Source organism: Delphinapterus leucas, chromosome 16 (assembly GCF_059928025.1).
Source record: "Delphinapterus leucas isolate spDelLeu-1000000601 "Yukka" chromosome 16, BTC_Dleu_Yukka2, whole genome shotgun sequence".
Classification (NCBI taxonomy): Eukaryota; Metazoa; Chordata; class Mammalia; order Artiodactyla; family Monodontidae; genus Delphinapterus; species Delphinapterus leucas.
Window position 1 is genome coordinate 26,434,766 of NC_143144.1, and position 23,132 is coordinate 26,457,897.

General features: G+C 45.0%; 1 protein-coding gene across 2 annotated transcripts in view; it reads left to right on the plus strand.

Moving 5' to 3' along the window:
• Nucleotides 1–23,132, plus strand: part of CDH23 (cadherin related 23) — a 394,909-nt gene that overhangs the window by 251,263 nt on the left and 120,514 nt on the right. For both annotated transcript variants that reach the window (XM_089897635.1, XM_089897636.1), the window contains exons 14-17: nucleotides 15,102–15,339; nucleotides 16,744–16,849; nucleotides 18,444–18,571; nucleotides 23,006–23,078. In XM_089897635.1, the coding sequence (XP_089753761.1) occupies nucleotides 15,102–15,339; nucleotides 16,744–16,849; nucleotides 18,444–18,571; nucleotides 23,006–23,078 (545 nt within the window). The remainder of the gene's footprint in view (nucleotides 1–15,101; nucleotides 15,340–16,743; nucleotides 16,850–18,443; nucleotides 18,572–23,005; nucleotides 23,079–23,132) is intronic.

Below are 23,132 nucleotides of genomic sequence, written 5' to 3' on the forward strand. Positions count from 1 at the left end.
TTTCCATTTCTCTAATAATTAGCAGTGTTGAGCATCTTTAATGTGCCTTTTGGCCATCTGTATGTCTTCTTTGGAGAAATGTCTGTTTAATCTGCTCATTTTTTGATTGAGTTGTCTGGTTGTTTGCTTGTTTGTTTTTGGATATTGAGCTGCATGAGCTGTTTGTAGATTTTGGTTATTAATCCCTTGTCAGTTGCATCATTTGCAAATATTTTCTCCCATTCAGTGGGTTGTCTTTTCATTTTGTTTATGGTTTCTTTTGCTGTGCCAAAGTTTTGAGTTTAATTATGTCGCATTTGTTTATTTTTGTTTTTATTTCCATTACTCTAGGAGATGGATTGAAAAAGAAATTGCTGCGATTTATGTCAAAGAGTGTTATGCCTGTGTTTTCTTCTAAGAGTTTTATAGTATCTGTCCTTACACTTGGGTCTTTAATCCATTTTGAGTTTATTTTTGTGTATGGTGTTAAAGGATGTTTTAATTTCATTCTTTTGCATATAGTTGTCCAGTTTTCCCAGCACCATTTGTTGAAGAGACTGCCTTTTCTCTATTGTATATTCTTGCGTCCTTTGTCATAGATTAATTGACCTTAGGTGTGTGGGTTTATTTCTGGGCTTTATATCTTGTTTCATTGATCTATATTTCTGTTTTTGTGCCAGTAGCATACTGTTTACATGACTTCAGCTTTGTAGTATAGTCCAAAGTCAGGGAGCCGGATTCTTCCAGCTCCATTTTTCTTTCTCAGCATTGTTTTGGCTATTAAGGGTCTTTTGTGTTTCCATGCAAATTAAAAAGTTTTTTGTTCTAGACCTGTGAAAAAATGCCATTGGTAACTTGATAGGGATTGCACTGAATCTATAGATTGCCTTGGATATTATAGTCATTTTGAAAATATTGATTCTTCCAAACCAAGAATATGGTATACCTTTCCATCTGTTTGTGTCATCTTTGATTTCTTTCATCATTGTCTTATAGTTTTCAGAGTACAGGTCTTTGCCTCCTTAGGTGGGTTTATTCCTAAGTATTTTATTCATTTTGATGTGATGGTAAATGGGATTGTTTGTTTAATTTCTCTTCTGATCTTTCATTGTTAGGGTATAGGAATGTAAGAGATTTCTGTGTATTAATTTTGTATCCTGCAACTTTACCAAATTCATTGATGAGCTCTAGTAGTTTTCTGGTAGCATTTTTAGGATTTTCTATGTATAATGTCATCTTCAAACAGTGATAGTTTTACTTCTTCTTTCCCAATTTGGATTCCTTTATTTCTTTTTGTTCTCTACTGTGGCCAGGAGTTCCAAAACTATGCTGAATAAAACTGGTGAGAGTGGACATCTTGTCTTTTTCCTGATCTTAGAGGAAATGCTTTCAGCTTTTCACCGTTGAGAATGATGTTAACTGTGACTTGTCATATATGGCCTTTATTATGTTCCCTCTATTCCCACTATCTGGAGAGTTTCTATAATAAACTGGTATTGAATTTGGTCAAAAGCTTTTTCTGCATCTATTGAGATGATCATAAGGTTTTTATTCTTCAGTTTGTTGATGTGGTGTATCACACTGAATGATTTGCAGTTATTGAAAAATCCTTTCATCCATGAGATAAATCCCACTTGATTATGGTGAATGATCCTTTTAATGTATTATCAGATTTATTTTGCTAGTATTTTGCTGAGAATTTTTGCGTTTATGTTCATTGGTGATATTGGCCTGTAATTTTCTTTCTTTCTTTTTTTTTTTGTGGTATCTTTGTCTGGTCTTGGGATCAGGGTGATGGTGGCCTTGTAGAAAGAGTTTGGGAATGTTCCTCCCTCTGCTATATTTTGGGAGAGTTTGAGAAGAATAGGTGTTAGCTCTTCTCTAAATGTTTGACAGAATTTGCCTGTGAAGCCATGTGGCCCTGGACTTTTGTTTGTTAGAAGTTTTTAAATCACAGGTTCAATTTCAGTACTTGTGACTGGTCTGTTCATATTTTCTATTTCTTCCTGGTTCAGTCTTGGGAGATTGTACCTTTCTAAGCATTTGTCCACTTCTTCTAGGTTGTCCATTTTATTGACATATAGTTGCTTATAGTAGTCTCTTATTATCCTTTGTATTTCTGAAGTCTGTTGTAACTTCTTTTTTATTACTAATTTTATTGATTTGAGCCTCTCCCTTTTTATCTTGACGAGTCTGGCTAAAGGTTTATCAATTTTGTTTATCTTTTCAAAGAACCGGCTTTTAGTTTCATTGATCTTTTCTATTGTTTTCTTTGTCTCTATTTCACTTATTTCTGCTCTCATCTTTATGATTTCTTTTCTTCTACTAACTTTGGGTTTTATTTGTTCTTCTTTCTCTAGTTGCTTTAGCTGTAGGGTTTGGTTGTTTATTTGAGATTTTTCTTGTTTCCTGAGGTAAGATTTTATTGCTACAAACTTCCCACTTAGAACTGCTTTTGCTGTGTCCCATAGGTTTTGGATCATTGTGTTCTTGTTGTCATTTGTCTGTAGGTATTTCTTTATTTCCTCTTCGATTTCTTCAGTAATCCATTGGTTGTTTGGTAATATATTGTTTAGCCTCCACGTGTTTATGTTTTTTACAGTTTTTTTTTCTTGTAATTGATTTCTAATGTCATAACATTGTGGTCTGAAAAGAGGCTTGATATGATTTCAATTTCCTTAAATTTACCAAGCCTTGTTTCATGGACCAGCATGTGACGTATCCTGAGAATGTTCCATGTGCACTTGAGAAGACTGTGTATTCTACTGCTTTTGGATGGAATGTTCAATAAATATCAAATAAGTCTATCTGGTCTAATGTGTCATTTAAGGCCTGTGTTTCCTTATTGATTTTCTGTCTGGATTATCTGTCCATTGATGAAAGTGGGGTGTTAAAGTCCCCTACTGTCACTTTCTCCACTTGTGGCTGTTAGCATTTGCCTTATATATTGAGGTCCTCCTATGTTGGGTGCATATATATTTACAATTGTTATATCTTCTTCTCAGTCTTATCCCTTGATCATTATGTAGTGTCCTTTTTTGTCTCTTTTAAGTCTTTATTTTAAAGTCTATTTTGTCTGATATAAGTATTGCTACTCCAGCTTTCTTTTCATTTCTATTTGCATGGAATACCTTTTACCATCCCCTCACTGTCAGTCTGTATGTGTCCCTAGATCTGAAGTGGATCTCTTATACACAGCATATATCTGGGTCTTGTTTTTGTATCCATTCAGCCAGTCTGTGTCTTTTGGTTGGAGCATTTAATCTATTTACATTTAAGGTAATTATCAATAAGTATATTCTTATTGCCATTTTGTTAACTCTTTTAGATTTGTTTCTGTGGATTTCTTTTTGTTCCTTTCCTCATTTGTTCTCTTCTCTTGTGATTTGATGATTATCTTTAGTTTCATGTTTGGATTGCTTTCTTTTGTGTGTGTGTGTATCTATTGTAGACTTTTGGTTTGCAATTCCCATGAGGTTTTGATATAGCAGTCTATATATAAACGAGTTGCTGGTCTCTTAGTTTCAAATGCATTTCCAGCATCCTGCATCTGTAGTCTCCTCTTCTCACAAATGCTGGTTTTGATACATATTTGTGTGTGGATGATTTCTTACCTTTACTGTATGTTTGCCTTTACCGGTGAGCTTTCACATTCATAATTTTCTTGTTTCTAGTTGTGGCCTTTTCTTTTCTGCCTAAAGAAGTTCCCCTAGTATTTGTTGTAAAGCTGGTCTGGTGGTGCTGAATTCTCTTAGTTTTTTTTTTTTTGCGGTACGCGGGCCTCTCACTGTTGTGGCCTCTCCCGTTGTGGTGCGCAGGCTCAGCGGCCATGACTCACGGGCCCAGCCGCTCCACGGCATGTGGGATATTCCCAGACCGGGGCATGAACCCGTGTCCCCTGCATCAGCAGGCGGACTCTCAACCACTGCGCCACCAGGGAAGCCCTTTTAGTTTTTACTTATCTGTAAAGATTTTGATTTATCCATCAAATCTATTTTTTTTTAAGATTTTTTTTTATATGGACCATTTTTAAAGTCTTTATTGGATTTGTTACAAAATTGCTTCTGCTGTTTGTTTTGGTTCTTTGGCCCCGAGGCATGTGGGATCTTAGCTCCCCGACCAGAGATTGAACCTGCAACCCCTGCACTGGAAGGCAAAGTCTTAACCACTGGACCACCAGGGAAGTCCCTCCCCATCTAATCTTAATGAGAGCCTTGCTGTGTAGGGTATTCTTGGTTGTAGGTTCTTCCCTTTCATCACTTTAAATATATCATGCCACTCCTTTCTGGCCTGCAGAGTTGCTGCTGAGCAATCAGCTGATAAACTTATGGGAGTTCCCTTGTGTGTTATTTGTTGCTTTTCTCTTGTCACTTTTAATATTTTTTCTTTGTCTTTAGTTTTTGTCATTTTGATTACTCTGTGTCTTGGCATGTTCCTCCTTGGGTTTATCCTGCCAGGGACTCTCCATGCTTCCTGGACTCAGGTGCCTATTTCCCTCCCCATGTTAGAGAAGTTTGCAGCTATTATCTATTCACATATTTTCTCAGGTCCTTCCTCTCTCTTCTTCTTCTCTGGGACCCCTATAATGCAAACGTTGGTGCATTTAATGTTGTCCCAGAGATCTCTTAGACTGTCTTCATTTCTTTTCATTCTTTTTTCTTTATTCTGTTCTGTGGCAGTCATTTCCACCATTCTGTCTTCCAGGTCACTTATCAGTTTTCTGCCTCCGTTACTCTGCTATTGATTCCTTCTAGTGTATTTTTCATTTCACTTATTGTATTCATCTCTGTTTGTTTGTTCTGTAGTTCTTCTAGGTCTTTATTAAATATTTCTTGTGTCTTTTTGATCTGTGCCGCCATTCTTTTTCTGAGATCTTGGAACATCTTTCCTATCATTTCTCTGAATTCTTTTTTGAGTAGATTGCCTATCTCCTCTTCACTTAGTTGTTCTTCTGGGGTTTTATGTTTTTCCTTCTGGAAACATATTCCTCTGCTGTCTTATTTTGTTTAACTTGCTATGATTACGGTTTCCGTTCCACAGGCTGCGGTGTTGTAGTTCTTCTTGCTTCTGCTTTCTGCACCCTGGTGGATGAGGCATTCTGAGAGGCTTGTGCAGGTTTCCTGGTGGGAGCTACTGGTTCCTGCCCACTGGCAGGTGGAGCTGGATCTTGTCCCTCTGATGGGCAGAGCTTTGTCAGCGGTTGTGTTTAGCAGGCAGTTTTGTGGTCAGGAAGACTTTCAGGAGCCTGTCTGTTGATGGGTAAGGCTGTTTTCCCTCCTTGTTTGTTTTTTGGTCTGAGGCATCCCAGCACTGGAGCCTACAGGCTGTTGGTTGGGGCCAGGTCTTTGTGAGAAAATGGCCACCTCCAGGAGGGCTTATGCCAATAAATACTCGCCAGAACTGTGGCTTCCCATGTCTTTGTCCATGCAGTAAGCCACAACTGCCCCCACATTTGCAGTAGACGTGCCAATACCAGCAGGTAGGTGTGGTCCAGGCTCTTATGAGGTCACTGCTTTTTTCCTGGGTCCTGGTGTGCACAAGACCTTGTGTGCGCACTCCACAAGTGGAGTTTCTGTTTCCCCCAGTCCTTTGGAATTTCTGTGATCAAACCCTGCTGGTCTTCAAAGCCAGATTCTCTGGGGGCTCCCCCTCCCATTGCCAGACCCCCAGGCTGGGAACCCTGATGTGGGGCTCAGAACTTTCACTCCTGTGGGAGAATTTCTGTGATATAATTATTTTCCAGTTTATGGGCTGCCCACCCAGTGGGTATGGGATTTGATTTTTTCATGATTGCACCCCTCATATCATCTCGTTATGGTTTCTTCTTTGTCTTTGGATGTAGGGTATCTTTTTTGGTAGGTTCCAGCGTTTTTTTTTGTTGATGGGTATTCAGTAGTTAGTTGTGATTTTGGTCTTTTCATAAGAAGAGGTCAGGTCACATCCTTCTACTCTGCCATCTTGTCTCCCAACAAGAACATTTTTTTTCCTTTCCTTTGTGCTTCATCTAGTTTCACTTGCTCATAGGGTACCACAGACAGAGGTCTCCACCCAGCACTTCAGGCCAGAGTTCCTCTGATCTATGTGTTTGCTTTTATGCCACTACCATACTGTTTTGATTCCTATAACTTTGTGATATAGTTTGAAATCAGGGAGCACGATGCTTTATTCTTCTTTCTCAAGATTAGTTTGGCTACTGGGGGTCTGTTATGGTTCCACACAAATTTTAGGATTGTTTGTTCTATTTCTGTGAAAAATGCCATCGGAATTTTGGTAGAGACTGCACTGAATCTGCAGATTGCTTTAGGTAGTATGGAAATTTTAGCAATATTAATTCTTCCAATCCATGAACATGGAATATCTTTCCATTTATTGGTCTTTTTCAATTTCTTTTATCAATGTCATATTTTTCAGTGTGCAGGTCTTTCACCTCCTTGGTTAAATTTATTCCTAGGTAGTATTTTATTGTTTTTTGATGCAACTGTAAATGGGATTTTTTTCTTAATTTCTCTTTCTGATAGTTCATTCTTAGTGTGTAGAAATAAAACAGATTTTTGTATATTGATTTTGTATACTGCCACTTTACCAAATTCCTTTTATTCTAACAGTTTTTTGGTGGAGTCTTGGGGTTTCTTTATATAATATCATGTCATCTGCAAGTAGTGACAATTTTACTTCTTTTCAGATTTGAATGGCTTTTTTTTTCTTGCTTAATTGTTCTAGCTAGGACTTCCAGTACTACGTTGAATAGAAGTGGTGAGAGTGGGCATCATTACCTTGTTCTGATCTTAGAGATAAAGCTTTCAAGTTTTCAGCATTGAGTATAATGCTAGCTTTGGGCTTGTCACATATGGCTTTTATTATCCTGAGGTACTTTCCCTCTATACCCAGTTTGTTGAGAATTGTTATCATAAATGGATATTGAAATTTGTCACATGCTTATTCTGTATTTATTGAGATGATCATATGATATTATCTTTCACTGTGTTAATGTAGTGTGTCACACTGATTTGCAGATGTTGAACCATCTTTGCATCCCTGGAGTAAATCCCACTTGATCATGATATATGATCCTCTTAATGTTCTGTTGAGTTTGGTTTACTAATATTTTGTGAAGTTTTTACATCTTTGTCCATCAGGGATATTGGCCTGTAATTTTCTTTTCTTGTGTTGTCCTTATCTGGTTTTGGTATCAGGGTAATGCTGGAATCATAAAATGAGTTTGGAAGTACTCCTTACTCTTCGGTTTTTGGGAAGAGTTTGCGAAGTATTGGAATTGATTGTTCTTTAAATTTTTGATAGAATTCACCAGTGAAGCCACCTGGTCTTGGACTTTTGTTTGGGGGAGATTTTTTTTTTTAAACATATTTATTGGAGTTTAATTGCTATACAATGGTGTGTTAGTTTCTGCTTTATAACAAAGTGAATCAGTTAGACATATACATATATCCCCGTATCTCTTCCCCCTTGCGTCTCCCTCCCTCCCACCCTCCCTATCCCACCCCTCTCAGTGGTCACAAAGCACCAAGCTGATATCCCTGTGCTATGCAGCTGCCTCCCACTAGCTATCTATTTTACATTTGGTAGTGTATATATGTCCATGCCACTCTCTCACTTTGTCACAGCTTGCCCTTCCCCTTCCCCTTCCCCTTCCCCTTCCCCATATCCTCAAGTCCATTCTCTAGTAGGTCTGTGTCTTTATTCCCGTGTTGCACCTAGGTTCTTCAAGACCATTTATTTTTTGATTTTTAGATTCCATATATGTGTGTTAGAATACGGTATTTGTTTTTCTCTTTCTGACTTACTTCACTGTGTATGACAGACTCTAGGTCCATCCACCTCACTACAAATAACTCAATTTCATTTCTTCTTATGGCTGAGTAATATTCCATTGTATATATGTGCCACATCTTCTTTATCCATTCATCTGTCAATGGACACTAGGTTGCTTACATGTCCTGGCTATTGTAAACAGAGCTGCAATGAATATTGTGGTACATGACTCTTTTTGAATTATGGTTTTCTCAGGGTATATGCCCAGTAGTGGAATTGCTGGGTCATATGATATTTCTATTTTTAGTTTTTTAGGGAACCTTCATACTGTTCTCCATAGTGGCTGTATCAATTTACGTTCCCACTAACACTGCAAGAGGGTTCCCTTATCTCCACACCCTCTCCAGCATTTATTGCTTGTAGATTTTTTGATGATGGCCATTCTGACTGGTGTGAGATGATATCTCATTGTAGTTTTGATTTGTACTTCTCTAATGATTAATGATGTTGAGCATCCTTTCATGTGTTTGTTGGCAATCTGTATATCTTCTTTGGAGAAATGTCTGTTTAGGTCTTCTGCCCATTTGTGGATTGGGTTGTTTGTTTTTTTGATATTGAGCTGCATGTAAATTTTGGAGATTAATCTTTTGTCAGTTGCTTCATTTGCAAATATTTTCTCCCATTCTGAGGGCTGTCTTTTTGTCTTGTTTATGGTTTCCTTTGCTGTGCAAAAGCTTTTACGTTTCATTAGGTCCCATTTGTTTATTTTTGTTTTTATTTCCATTTCTCTAGGAGGTGTGTCAAAAAGGATCTTGCTGTGATTTATGTCATGGAGTGTCCTGCCTATGTTTTCCTCTAAGAGTTTTATAGTGTCTGGCCTTACATTTAGGTCTTTAATCCATTTTGAGTTTACTTTTGTGTATGGTGTTAGGGAGTGTTCTAATTTCATTCTTTGACATGTAGCTGTCCAGTTTTCCCAGCACCACTTATTGAAGAGGCTGTCTTTTCTCCACTGTATATTCTTGCCTCCTTTATCAAAGATAAGGTGACCATATGTGCGTGGGTTTATCTCTGGGCTTTCTAACCTTTTCCATTGATCTATTTTTCTGTTTTTGTGCCAGTACCATACTGTCTTGATTACTGTAGTTTTGTAGTATAGTCTGAAGTTAGGGAGCCTGGTTCCTCCAGCTCCGTTTCTCTTTGTCAAGATTGCTTTGGCTATTCGGGTCTTTTGTGTTTCCATACAAATTGTGAAATTTTTAGTTCTAGTTCTGTGAAAAATGCCATTGGTGATTTGGTAGGTATTGCATTGTATCTGTAGATTGCTTTGGGTAGCATAGTCATTTTCACAATGTTGATTGTTCCAGTCCAAGAACATGGTATATCTCTCCATCTATTTGTATCATCTTTAATTTCTTTCATCAGTGTCTTATAGTTTTCTGCATACAAGTCTTTTGTCTCCTTAGGTAGGTTTATTCCTAGGTATTTTATTCTTTTTGTTGCAGTGGTAAATGGGAGTGTTTTCTTAATTTCACTTTCAGATTTTTCATCATTAGTGTATAGGTATGCAAGAGATTTCTGTGCATTAATTTTGTATCCTGCTACTTTACCAAATTCATTGATTACTTCTAGCAGTTTTCTGGTAGCATCTTTAGGATTCTCTATGTATAGTATCATGTCATCTGCAAACAGTGACAGCTTTACTTCTTCTTTTCCAATTTGGATTCCTTTTATTGCTTTTTCTTCTCTGATTGCTGTGGCTAAAACATCCAAAACTATGTTGAATAATAGTGGTGAGAGTGGGCAACCTTGTCTTGTTCCTGATTTTAGTGGAAATGGTTTCAGTTTTTCACCATTGAGAATGATGTTGGCTGTGGGTTTGTCATATATGGCCTTTATTATGTTGATGTAAGTTCCCTCTATGCCTACTTTCTGGAGGGTTTTTATCATAAATGGGTGTTGAATTTTGTCAAAAGCTTTCTCTGCACCTATAGAGATGATCATACGGTTTTTCTTCTTCAGTTTGTTAATATGGTGTATCACATTGATTGATTTGTGTATATTGAAGAATCCTTGCATTCCTGGGGTAAACTCCACTGGATCATGATGTATGATCCTTTAATGTGCTGTTGGATTCTGTTTGCTAGTATTTTGTTGAGGATTTTTGCATCATTGTTCATCAGTGATATTGGCCTACAGTGTTCTTTCTTTGTGGCATCTTTGTCTGGTTTTGGTATCAGGGTGATGGTGGCCTCATAGAATGAGTTTGGGGGTGTTCCTCCCTCTGCTATATTTTGGAAGAGTTTGAGAAGGATAGGTGTTAGCTCTTCTCTAAATGTTTGATGGAATTCGCCTGTGAAGCCCTCTGGTCCTGGGCTTTTGTTTGTTGGAAGATTTTAAATCACAGTTTCAATTTCAGTGCTTGTGATTGGTCTGTTCTTATTTTCTATTTCTTCCTGGTTCAGTCTCATAACGTTGTGCATTTCTAAGCATTTGTCCATTTCTTCCAGGTTGTCCATTTTATTGCCATAGAGTTGCTTGTAGTAATCTCTCATGATCTTTTGTATTTCTGCAGTGTCAGTTGTTACTTCTCCTTTTTCATTTCTAATTCTATTGATTTGAGTCTTCTCCCTTTTTTTCTTAATGAGTCTGGCTAAGTGGTTTATCAATTTTGTTTATCTCCTCAAAGAAGCAGCTTTTAGTTTTATAGATCTTTGCTATTATTTCCTTCATTTCTTTTTCATTTACTTCTGATCTGATATTTATGATTTCTTTCCTTTTGCAAACTTTGCGGTTTTGTTGTTCTTCTTTCTCTAATTGCTTTAGGTGTAAGGTTAGGTTGTTTATTTGAGATTTTTCTTGTTTCTTAAGGTAGGATTGTATTGCTATAAACTTCCCTCTTAGAACTGCTTTTGCTTCATCCTGTAGGTTTTGGGTCGTTGTGTTTTCATTGTCATTTGTTTCTCTGGTTTTCTTGATTTCCTCTTTGATTTCTTCAGTAACCTCTTGGTTATTAAGTAGTGTATTGTTTAGCGTCCATGTATTTGTATTTTTTATATAATTTTTCCTGTAATTGATATCTAGTCTCACAGCGTTGTTGTCAGAAAAGATAGTTGATATGATTTCAGTTTTCTTAAATTTACCAAGGCTCGATTTGTGACCCAAGATATGATCTATCCTGGAGAATGTTCCATGAGCACTTGAGAAGAAAGTGTATTCTGTTGTTTTTGAATGGAATGTCCTATACATATCAATTAAGTCCATCTTGTTTAATGTATCATTTAAAGCTTGTGTTTCCTTATTTATTTTCATTTTGGATGATCTGTCCATTGGTGAAAGTGGGGTGTTAAAGTCCCCTACTGTGACTGTGTTACTGTCAATTTCCCCTTTTGTGGCTGTTAGTATTTGCCTTATGTATTGAGGTGCTCCTATGTTGGGTGCATAAATATTTACAGTTGTTATATCTTCTTGTTTGATTGATCCCTTGATCATCATGTAGTGTCCTTTTTTGTCTCTTGTAATAGTCTTTGTTTTAAAGTCTATTTTGTCTGATATGAGAATTACTACTCCAGCTTTCTTTTGATTTCCATTTGCATGGAATATCTTTTTCCATCCCCTCACTTTCAGTCTGTATGTGTTCCTAGGTCTGAAGTGGGTCTCTTGTAGCCAGCATATATACGGGTCTTGTTTTTGTATCCATTCAGCCAGTCTATGTCTTTTAGTTGAAGCATTTAATCCATTTACATTTAAGATAATTATTGATATGTATGTTCCTGTTACCATTTTCTTAATTGTTTTGCATTTGTTATTGTAGGTCTTTTCCTTCTCTTGTGTTTCCTGCCTAGAGAAGTTCCTTTAGCATTTGTTGTAAAACTGGTTTGGTGTTGCTGAATTCTCTTAGCTTTTGCTTCGTCAAATGTGAATGAGATCCTTGCTGGGTAGAGTAATCTTGGTTGTAGGTTTTTCCCCTTCATCACTTTAAATATGTCCTGCCACTCCCTTCTGGCTTGCAGAGTTTCTGCTGGAAGATCAGCTGTTAACCTTATGGGGATTCCCTTGTATGTTATTTGTTGTTTTTCCCTTGCTGCTTTTAATACTTTTTCTCTGTATTTAATTTTTGATAGTTTGATTAATATGTGTCTTGGTGCATTTCTCCTTGGATTTATCCTGTATGGGACTCTCTGTGCTTCCTGGACTTGATTAACTATTTCCTTTCCCATATTAGGGAAGTTTTCCACTATAATCTCTTCCAATATTTTCTCAGTCCCTTTTTTTTCTCTTCTTCTTCTGGGACAGCTATAATTGAAATGTTGATGAGTTTAATGGTGTCCCAGAGGTCTCTGAGACTGTCCTCAATTCTTTTCATTCTTTTTTCTTTATTCTGCTCTGCAGTAGTTATTTCCACTATTTTATCTTCCAGGTCACTTATCTGTTCTTCTGCTTCAGTTATTCTGCTATTGATCCCTTTTGGCGAATATTTAATTTCATTTATTGTGTTGTTCATCACTGTTTGCTCTTTAGTTCTTCTAGGTCCTTGTTAAACGTTTCTTGTATTTTCTCCATTCTATTTCCAAGATTTGGGATCATCTTTACTATCATTATTCTGAATTATTTTTCAGGTAGACTGCCTATTTCCTCTTCATTTGTTAGGTCTGGTGGGTTTTTACCTTGCTCCTTCAACTGCTGTGTGTTTCTCTGTCTTCTCATTTTGCTTAACTTATTGTGTTAGGGGTCTCCTTTTCACAGGCTGCAGGTTCGTAGTTCCCATTGTTTTTGATGTCTGCCCCCAGTGGCTAAGGTTGGTTCAGTGGGTGGTGTAGGCTTCCTGGTGGAGGGGACTAGTGCCTGTGTTCTGGTGGATGAGGCTGGATCTTGTCTTTCTGGTGGGCAGGTCCACGTCTGGTGGTGTGTTTTCGGGTGTCTGTGGCCTTATTATGGTTTTAGGCAGCCTCTCTGCTAATGGGTGTGGTTGTGTTCCTGTCTTGCTAGTTGTTTGGCATGGGGTGTCCAACACTGGAGCTTGCTGGTCATTGAGTGGAGCTGGGTCTTGGTGTTAAGATGGAGGTCTCTGGGGGGTTTTCGCCGTTTGATATTACGTGGAGCTGGGAGGTCTCTTGTGGACCAATGTCCTGAACGTGGCTCTCCCACCTTAGAGGTGCAGCCCTGACGCCTGGCTGGAGCACCAAGAGCCTGTCATCCACACGGCTCAGAATAAAAGGGAGAAAAGAAAGAAAGAGGATAAAATTAAATTAAATTAAATTAAATTAAAAAGTTATTAAAATTAAAAATAAAAAGTAATTATTAAAAAATTTTAAGTAATAAAAAAGAGAGCAACCAAACCAGAAAACAAATCCACCAGTGATAAATAACAAGTGCTAAAAACTACACTAAAACAAATAAACAAACAAAAAAAAACGGACAGACTGAACCCTAGGACAGATGGTACAAGCAAAGCTATACAGACAAAATCACACGCAGAAGCATACACATACACACTCACAAACTGAGAAAAAGGGGGAAAAAATAAGAATGTATATATATATCGTTGCTCCCAAAGTCCACCTCCTCAATTTGGGATGATTCGTTGTCTATTCAGGTATTCCACCAATGGAGGGTACATCAAGTTGATTCTGGAGATTTAATCCACTGCTCCTGAGGCTGCTGGGAGAGATTTCCCTTTCTCTTCTTTGTTCGCACAGCTCTTGGGGTTCAGCTGTGGATTTGGACCCGCCTTTGCGTGTAGGCCGCCTGAGGGCGTCTGTTCCCGCCCAGACAGGACGGGGTTAAAGGAGCAGCTGATTGGGGGCTCTGGCTCACTCAGGCGGGGGGGAGGGAGGGGCACGGAGTACGGGGCGAGCCTGCGGCGGCAGAGGCCGGCGTGACGTTGCACCAGCCTGAGGCGCGCCGTGCGTTCTCCCGGGGAAGTTGTCCCTGGATCCCGGGACCCTGGCAGTGGCAGGCTGCACAGGCTCCCTGGAAGGGGGGTGTGGATAGTGACCTGTGCTCGCACACAGGCTTCTTGGTGGCGGCAGCAGCAGCCTTAGTGTCTCATGCCCGTCTCTGGGGTCCGCGCTGATAGCCGGGGCTCGCGCCTGTCTCTGGAACTCCTTTAAGCAGCGCTCTTAATCCCCTCTCCTCGTGCACCAGGAAACAAAGAGGCAAGAAAAAATCTCTTGCCTCTTCGGCAGCTCCAGACCTTTTCCCGGACTCCCTCCCGGCTAGCCATGGCGCACCAGCCCCCTTCACGCTGTGTTAACGCCGCCAACCCCAGTCCTCGCCCTGGGGTCCGACCTCCGAAGCCCGAACCTCAGCTCACAGCCCTGCGGGTGAGCAGACAAGCCTCTCGGGCTGGTGAGTGCTGGTCGGCACCGATCCTCTGTGTAGGAATCTCTCCGCTTTTCCCTCCACACCCCTGTTGCTGCGGTCTCCTCCGCGGCTCCGAAGCTTCCCCCCTCCGCCACCCGCAGTCTCCGCCTGCGAAGGGGCTTCCTAGTGTGTGGAAACCTTTCCTCCTTCACAGCTCCCTCCCAGTGGTGCAGTTCCCATACCTATTCTTTTGTCTCTGTTTATTCTTTTTTCTTTTGCCGTACCCAGGTACGTGGGGAGTTTCTTGCCTTTTGGGAGGTCTGAGGTCTTCTGCCAGCGTTCAGTAGGTGCTCTGTAGGAGTTGTTCCACGTGTAGATGTATTTCTGGTGTATCTGTGGGGAGGAAGGTGATCTCTGCGTCTTACTCTTCTGCCATTTTTTTTTTTTTTTCTTCTGCCATCTTGAAGCTCCTCCTGGGGGAGATTTTTGATTACTGGTTCAATCTCCTTACTAGTAATCAGTTCAGATTTTATATTTCTTCATGATTCAGTCTTGGCAGGTTGTATGTTTCCAGGAACTTATTCGTTTTGTCTAGATTGTTCAATTTGTTGGCATATAATTTTTCTTAATAGTCACGAATGATCCATTGTATGTCTGTGGTATCAGTTTTAAGAATTTCTGGCCATCACAGTTCTTCAACACCTAAATGTCTCCAGTAGGCAGAAACTCTTGTTCACAGCAAGAAGAGGGTCATTCTGCCTGTCTCCTCTTTGATTAAATCAACACACTCCTGCCCTTTCAGTACCTGACCACCACGCCACCCCTCATGTGGCACTGATCCCTGCCCACCACATCCTGCCCCACCTCCTGTTAAACTTAGCTGTTCTTCTTATTTAGGGAAAATGAAATAGAAGGCAGATTTCAGACTTCATTAATTTCTCTCTGTTTAGCACCTTGGACAAGGACAGGCTGGTAAATGCAGGCCCTTATCCGCAAGCTGCTTGAAACCAAGGTGTCTTTCCCTTCCTCCTTCCTGCCTGGCATAGGTTCTCTCTGGACAAGGACACGGGACTCATCATGCTGATTGCCAGGCTGGACTATGAACTCATCCAGCGCTTCACCTTGACAGTCATCGCCCGGGACGGGGGTGGCGAGGAAACCACAGGCCGGGTCAGGATCAACGTGTTGGACGTCAACGACAACGTGCCCACCTTCCAGAAGGACAGCTATGTGGGTGCCCTGAGAGAGAATGAGCCTTCCGTCACACAGCTGGTGCGGCTCCGGGTAAGATGCCGGGCTGCCCTTTGATCTGTCTGTTTACCTTGTCCTTCTCTCTCTGGTTTCCCCTTGACCGCCTGCTCAGGAAGCCACTGCAGGAAGTACTAAGTGCCCATCCACAAAGAATTCTGCTCAGATCGGGGGTCACGATCTGTGTCAGGCCACCTCTGAGTGGCACTTCAGGTCCCTGGTTACTGAGTGAGGCTAGTGTCTGTCTCCATTCACCCCCATCTCCCTTGGTGAGTTCTGAGCAGGTCCCTGTGTAAGGCTCCCCATCCAAGCCCTTTTAATGAGTGCTTAGAATCAGGTACTGCTGCAGCTGGAAGACACCAGACACCATGGGCACAACCCAGTTCGTGGAAGGGGAAACAGGAGGGGAGCGGCAGGTGCCATGAATTAGTAGAGGAGAGAGCCAGGGCTAGAACTTGGGACTCTACGCTCCAAGCATCCTCCTGCAATGAGTCCCCACCACATGTTGGTGACCTCTGACCAGAAACTTCTTAATGTCCTCGTGCCCCTTCCCCACTCTGCCGACCCAGAATGACAGGACCCAGAGCCTCCATTTAGAACTTATTTCTGAAGGAGGCAGGGATGAAGGCGAGGTGGAGGAGGTGGGCACGGGGGATACACAGAAGACAGGACCACGTGCCCTCTGAACGTAGCCCTGGCTCCCTGGTGGACCCTGCCCTCCCTCACTGCCCATGTCCTCTTACATGCAGAGTGGAGGGAGGCCCCTGGCGGCTCTCTAGGGTCAAAGACATCTGGAAAGAGCTAACTAATTCAGCCACCCCAGAGACAGTCAAGAGAAAGGAGGATCCCTGACCCAATTCCAAGTGCCACCTTCCCTTCTTGCATTCATGCAACGTGCATTTATTAGATTACCTACTGTGTTCCAAACACTGTGCTGGATTCTAGGTATCAGCTTCAGTCAGGAAGCAAAGTTCCCGCTTCCATGGAGCTGACAGGCAGGCAGAATGAGGAAGACAGAAATTAAACAAGAAGTTCCAATGGGGAGGGGGGACGAATGGGGTGCCCAGCACAGGGCCCTAACCCAGTCCAGAGGTCAGGGAAGGCCTCTGTGCATGAGGTGTTCCAGCTGGTACTGAGGGTGTAGGAGATGGCTGTGCCAGGTATGGTGGCGACCCTTTTCATCCTCTGGGTAAGGCTTGGCCTTCCTCTGTTCCTCCAGGCCTTCAGCCTGCCCTCTAAATTCCCCAGGATACCTCCACACCCCAACATGAAGTGTGTCTGCTGGGAGCCAGAGAGTAGCCTCCAGCTGAGGGACAAGGGGTGCCTGGATCACCCCGAAAAGGGGGCTCAGAGAGGGGCCAGCCCTCCCCTCCCACCTGCCCTCTTCTGGCCCCAGGGTCACTGAAAGCTCAAGGGCCCTGTCTACCCTCTTCCTTCCAGGCAACGGATGAAGACTCTCCTCCCAACAACCAGATCACCTACAGCATAGTCAATGCCTCCGCCTTTGGCAGCTACTTCGACATCCGCGTGTATGAGGGCTATGCCGGTACGTGTGGGGCAGGACTGAGGGTCCAGCCTGGGGAGGAGGGTTGGCAGGTGGGAGCGGGGTTGCACATCACACCTGTCTCAGGAGGGAGCCCTTCTGTCTCCCAGACACCCTGGACCACTTGGGAAGCTGCCCCACAGCTCCTGTCGTCTGGAGCAGCATGTGGTATGGGGTCACCATTTCATAGGCTCAAGATCTGTGTCTCAGTTCAGCCAGATCTTTCTTTGAGTCTTAGGCCTGTGGCCAGTCAGGCATCTGAAGTTACCGCCACAATGTGTGGGGTTCCTATTAAGAAGGACTGCCTGGCCATATCTGTGGCGAGGGGGAGGGGAGCCAGGTAGAGGCTTCTTAGCCAAGTTTTCCCATCCTTTGGGCATGCTGTGGCCACTTCCCAGATCTTCCAGGCTATGGCCTTTCCCTGCTTGGCCAGGCACAGTTCCATACTCTGGACCTTGCCCTGCCTGCCACACTGTGAGTCCAGGAAGGGTATAGCAGCCACAACCTCAAGCTTCAAGATCCCAAGAGACCACCTGGTTTTTTTGTTGAAGCAACTAGGGCCCAGAGACGGGGGGTGACTTGCCCAAAGTCACACAGCAAAGCTGTCCAGGGAGGCCCTGTGATCTGGCTCTTGGTGGCTTTTCGGCACTTGCCTCCCCACCAGAATCCAACCTCCTTGAACTTCTTGACACTCTCACCCCTTACAGGGGTCACTTCCATGTCTTTGAAGAGTCTGTTCCTTCTGCTGGGAAAGCCCTACCTCCCTGTCCCTTTGCCCTGCTTCCCTTTAACCTCTGGCTTGCTTTAGGGCTTATTTGGACATCCTCTCCTCTGCGAAGCTTCCCTAATGCTTGGAGATGGTATAGGTGTCCCCAAGGCAGAGCAGATGTGCACTGGGTGACTCTGAGTGCAGTGCTCATGCCTCCTCCCACCCCACATTTGTGTCAGAGAAATGCTCTTGGAGAAGCTGCAGTCCTGGGTCTGGGTGCTACAGCCCGATGGCCTCTGTAAAATCTGTGTCCCCCCTTTTAAAAACGTAACAGTCCCATGCCTCTGCCCACCCTCACACCTCACCACCTTCTCAGCTAGAGGAACCCTCCTTGGGTTTTCCATTACTAAAGCAATAATTTTGTTTCTGTTTTCCAAATAGAAAGTGGCGATTTAATATTGTGGTAATGCCTTTGCAGACTACCCATGCCCCCCACTCCCAAGCCAATACATCTTCCCTCCCAAATTGAGAATCAATGGCCGAGCATGAAAGATACTCATGGTGAGAGTCCAGGCATGTGCAGTGTGCCTTTGGGGAAGACACTCAACCTCTCCGAGCCTGGTTTCCGCATCTGTAAAGTGGGGCTCACGTTACCACCCAGATAGTTACCACCTGCTGGACTCAACAGTGTACCTGGCACAGATCAGGCAGTCAGTAAACCTAAGTCAGGGCCATGGGGCTCCGGGGGCTCAGAGGCAGGAGGGGAAAAAAGGCAGAGCTGGCTCAGGCTGAGCCAGCCACACCCTCTCTGCCCCAAGGGGAGCCGTGGCTGGATGGACATGTAAAGTCTGCTCACAGAGGGCCTGGGGCCCTACCCTGTCATTTCAGTGATCAGCGTGAACCGCCCCCTGGATTATGAACAGATACCCAACGGGCTGATTTATCTGACGGTCATGGCCAAGGATGCTGGCAACCCGCCTCTGAACAGCACTGTCCCTGTCACCATCGAGGTGTTTGTAAGTACCCAGGGGTGCACTGGCCTTGCCCTTCCAGGATATGGGGTGGTGAGTGCTTCCCAGAGTGTTGGGGCCCTGCCAGAACCCGCTGTCCCCACAGCCCAGAGAGTTACTCAGCAGACTGTCCCAAAGGCTGTCCGCTAGCAAACTGCCTCGCAGCTCAGCCATGGAAGGCACAGGGCCCTGGGACCCAAGAAGAGCCCAGTGGTCCTGATCTAACTTCATTCAGGGAACTCAGGACACCCTCTGAGGGGGAACAGGAGCTGGGGCTCAAGCAGGGAGGAAATGTCATTGATTCTTTCATTTATAGCCATATTCGGTGAAGTCCAAGGGAATTGCTGGAAGGTCATCTTCTCTGTCTCTCTCTCTGGTCCCCTCTTTCTTCTTCACTTCCTTTTTCCATTCCTGTGAAGATTTAAAAGAGCCTGAAACCAAACCACAGCTTGTCTGACATGAATAGCAAGCACACCTTAGTGCTTTCCGTGTCTGAAATTATGTCGCTGAATCCAGCTCCACACTGGTTCATTGACCCCGTGCAGCTCCCCCAGCAATCCCGGGGATGCAGATCATGGTCTGACAGTAGCCCTGCCGCCCCGCAAGACACCCGCCCCCATCTCATAAAGGCTGCTGCCTGCGGAGAGGGTGAACACGTGTTGATGGAAGAGTTAGTGCATTACTGGCTCCAGAAGGATTCGATCAGATTGCCAGGTTAGGAGATACTCTGCGATTTGACAAACACTCAGCAAAATCTTGCCCAGAGCAGGTTGATGGGTGACCTTCCTGTCCCAGCTGGCTTCAGTAACAGCCTCTGGTGCTGCCTTACTTCTGGCTTTAATGAGTCTCATCCTTTCAACCCAAGTCCAAGGCTCCAGGGCCAGCTCTGGACAGGGAACCCCACTTGCTTACGGAATAGGACAGGGCAGTGATGGAAAAGTCGAGGGTGATTCCTGCAGGGAGCCCTGCAGCTTGGGCATGTGGGAGCAGCATTTCGGGGTAGGAGAGGATGGAGAGTCTCTGCAGAACCAGGTCCAGTAATGGAAAGTCAGAGTCTGGGACCCTAGACCTGGCACTTCAGGCTCCAGGGAGTGGCCGAGAGGAGATCCACAGAAGCCCAAACGCATGCCCGCCTTTAACCTGCAACGTCCTGCCATGAAATGCCGAGGGTGATAGCAGAGAAGCAGAGTACGCTCCCTGCTAATCCTGGACAAGTCCTGGTATTCGTCCCCACATGGCCCCAACCCTGACCCCAGCCCCCAACCCCCCGCTAACCCTGGCCACACTTATAACCCTGACCGACGCCCACCCCCATCCCCCATCACTTTCAACCAGAATCTTGCTCTACTCAAGCAAGCAGTGAATTCCTCCTGTGTGCGCGGTGCAGTAGAAGGTCCTGGGGGGATATGAAGGCGACTGTGAATCCTGCTCCCCCCACAAAGGGACACTGTGAATAGAGGGAGGAGCACAGCTTGGGAGGCGTATGGCTTTGAAACCCAGCTCTGCCACCCTGTAGCCATGTGACCTGTGGTTCTTGTCCTCTCTGAGCCTCAGTGTCCTGATCTACAGAATGGGGACACTCATGGTACTGCCTCATGCTATTGGGAAGATTAAATGTGATCCTGCAGGTGGTACCTGGCTCCGGTAAGGTGGGCCGTCGTCCCAGCTAATAGGACAGATCAGCATGCGTGCGCCAGGCTCTCTGGTGCAAAGGGAATTCCAGACAACTCAGCTGGGCAGAGAAGGACCCTCTCTAGGCTTTAGGGAAATGGAAGTGAAAGAGGATGAGAGTAGGGGAGGTTTGGGGAAATGAGTTGAGGTGTTCCACACCACCCAGAGATGGGCAGGCAGAATTGACCAAACGGAAGTTAAAACGTCTCTAGCTCCATACTGTGCCAACTGCTTTCATGTTACACAGTGTCTCTCGATCCCACTCAGCAGATGAGGCTCAGGGAGGGAACATAAGGTGGTACAAGGTCACCAGTGCCTTCCTCACTTTCTGGCTAGTAAGTGGCATTTGAATTTACTTCCAATCCTAATAAGCTAGGATTTGAATCCTGACCTGTGTGACTCCTAGGTTCACGTTCTTTCCACCACAGCCCTAGGCTTGGAGGCTTGGATATCCCAGTCTTCATGTGACTGAGACCAGTGTGCGCCAAAGTTCACATGGATTCCCTGGGCATCTTCTTAAAATGCAAATTCTTATTTGGTGCGTCTGGGGAAAGAGCTGAAGCTCTGCATTTCTAACGTGCTCCCAGGAGACGCTGATACTTCTGGTCAGGGGATCACACTTAGAGTAGCAAGGCCTTCGAAGATTCGCCCTCGTGGTATCTTGAAACCCAGGGACTGCCCCGAACCCCAGCCCACGTCCCAACCTGTGGTCACTTAAGGAAGGGACCTGGGGAGGGCCTCTTTCTCTTTTTGCCTCAACCCGTCACACGTAGCCAGAGCAGGAGGTGGATGGCCCAGGGACAGAACTAACCTTTTATCCGCTGGGAATAAAAGAGTGATGAGCAGCCTCAGCCTTCCCCGCTGATACCGGGGAGCGGGGGCTCCATGTGCAGAGGCAGGTGGGGGCAGGAGTCCACCTCGCTCCCCTCTCAGCAAAAGCCAGCATGTGCCCTGGCCTGGAGCCACCTCAGCCCCACGGAAGGGGCGCCGTTTTCAGATTTCCTCAAAGCTGTCATGCGGGTAGGCAGGAACCCTGCGCTCCCCTTCCAGGTCTGCCCTTGCCCGCGGCAGCAGGGCGGATCTGGCAACAAAGTGCCCCCTTGACTGGGGGTGAGCATCATCTCTTGAGCAGTGTTTTGGGATGGTGTAGTCACTTGTGTCTAAGGACCACACTTGAAAAGGCCAGCGGAGCCAGGTGATTCCTTTTCATCCACTGCTTGTTGGTTTTTAATAAAGAAGTCAAACTCGGTTTGTAGATTTCCCATTAGGGGACAATAAGCTTTTGTAGAGGGAGCCACTGAATTAGAACTAATAGTGAATGCAGCGCCGGGGTCCAGGGAAATATCACCGCTAATAAGTTTCTGCCTCATGCTCTGTCACTGACATTCTCTGCGCCATTCCGTGCAGCCAAGCAGAAGGCTTAAATAGATACATACGTGTATATTTAAGGCACTTGTGCCCACACCAGGGATGCCCAGGCGTGCTGCTGGGGCATCAGACATGGGCTGGGGCCTCACACTGCCAGTTCTCTGAGGCTGGAGAGAGGGACAGGTCAGCGGGAACCAATGTTTGGTCCAGAGCCAGGGGCCAGATGGGAGAAGAAGAGTGTTCCTCCACCCACAGTCCCGGCATGATGGGATTCTCTAAAGTCCCACGGGGTGGGCAACCAGACACCGGGCCACCTCCTTCTTCTTTAAATTTTGTTTAAATTCGTTTTACTGAAGTATAGTTGATTTACAAGGTTGCGGTCAGGCCGCCTCCTTCTTCATACGTGCTCAGCCAGAAGTGAGTGACTCGCTACAGGGACCTTCCTCTCAGGGGGCTCCCAGTGCTTGGGGGAGGGAGGCCCTGGGAGCCTGCATGGCTGAGAACTGAAGCCTTCAGACTCCCCCGGGGGCTGCGACCCAGTCTGACCTCCGAGCTCCGTGCTGGGCTTTTGGGGAAAGGGGAGGAGGTGCTCAGTCAGGTGGGCCAGCGAGGCTTCCTCCAAGAGGGGAGCAGGGAGGAACTCTTGTGGAGTGACCGCAGAAACAGTTGGTGAGGACGAGAGAGTCGTAGAGGGTAGGAAAGTCTCCTGATTGTGGAGCAGCTGCAGGCGGAGGCGGAGGCTGTGTCCCTGGCCCACCCTGCTGGCTTGGCCCGTAGATCCAGCAGCATCCCCTGGCCACTTGTGAGGGCTGGGCCAGAGGAGGGATTGCTCTAGAACCGCAGCTGGTTGTGGTGGGCTGGGTTTGCCCAGGCAGGTGGAGGAGCTGTTGTTCTTGTGTGTGTGCAGAAGGGTCTAGAATTCAGGCTCTGGGAGCCACCTGCCCCTGCCTGCCACTGCATACTTCAGGATTGAGGTACTCCTTTCTCCCTTCGTTTCTAGAAGGCAGAAGATAGGAGGGTTCCTAGAACCTTCCACTGTCACCTTGGCGGAGCTGGATGGGAAGGTCCGAGTGTGGGTGCAAGAACTGGAGGGAGCTCGGAGTTCAGCCGAGAGACCGGCAGGGAGAACCAGGGGAGCTGGGAGTCCCGGGCAGTCCCAGCTGCTGTCTTCATTCTCCATCTCTCCGGCCATCACTGTCCCTTCCTGACCCCACATGTTTCCCCAAAGCCTATCCTGCCACCTTGAACTGTAGCCCAGCTAGGGGGCCACCTGGCCACCCTGTGACACCCCACCTGGCTCTGGTTATACATTGAGGCCAGAGCTCCTCGGTGCCAGCCTGCGATGCCGACCAGCCCCGAATGCCTCCCTGGCTCCTGCAACGTGTCTCTCTTCTGTTCCAGGATGAGAACGACAACCCTCCCACCTTCAGCAAGCCTGCCTACTTTGTATCCGTGGTGGAGAACATCATGGCAGGTACGACCTGGGCTGGGGAGGCGCGAAGGCGGGAGGCCAGCAGGCATGGCGCCG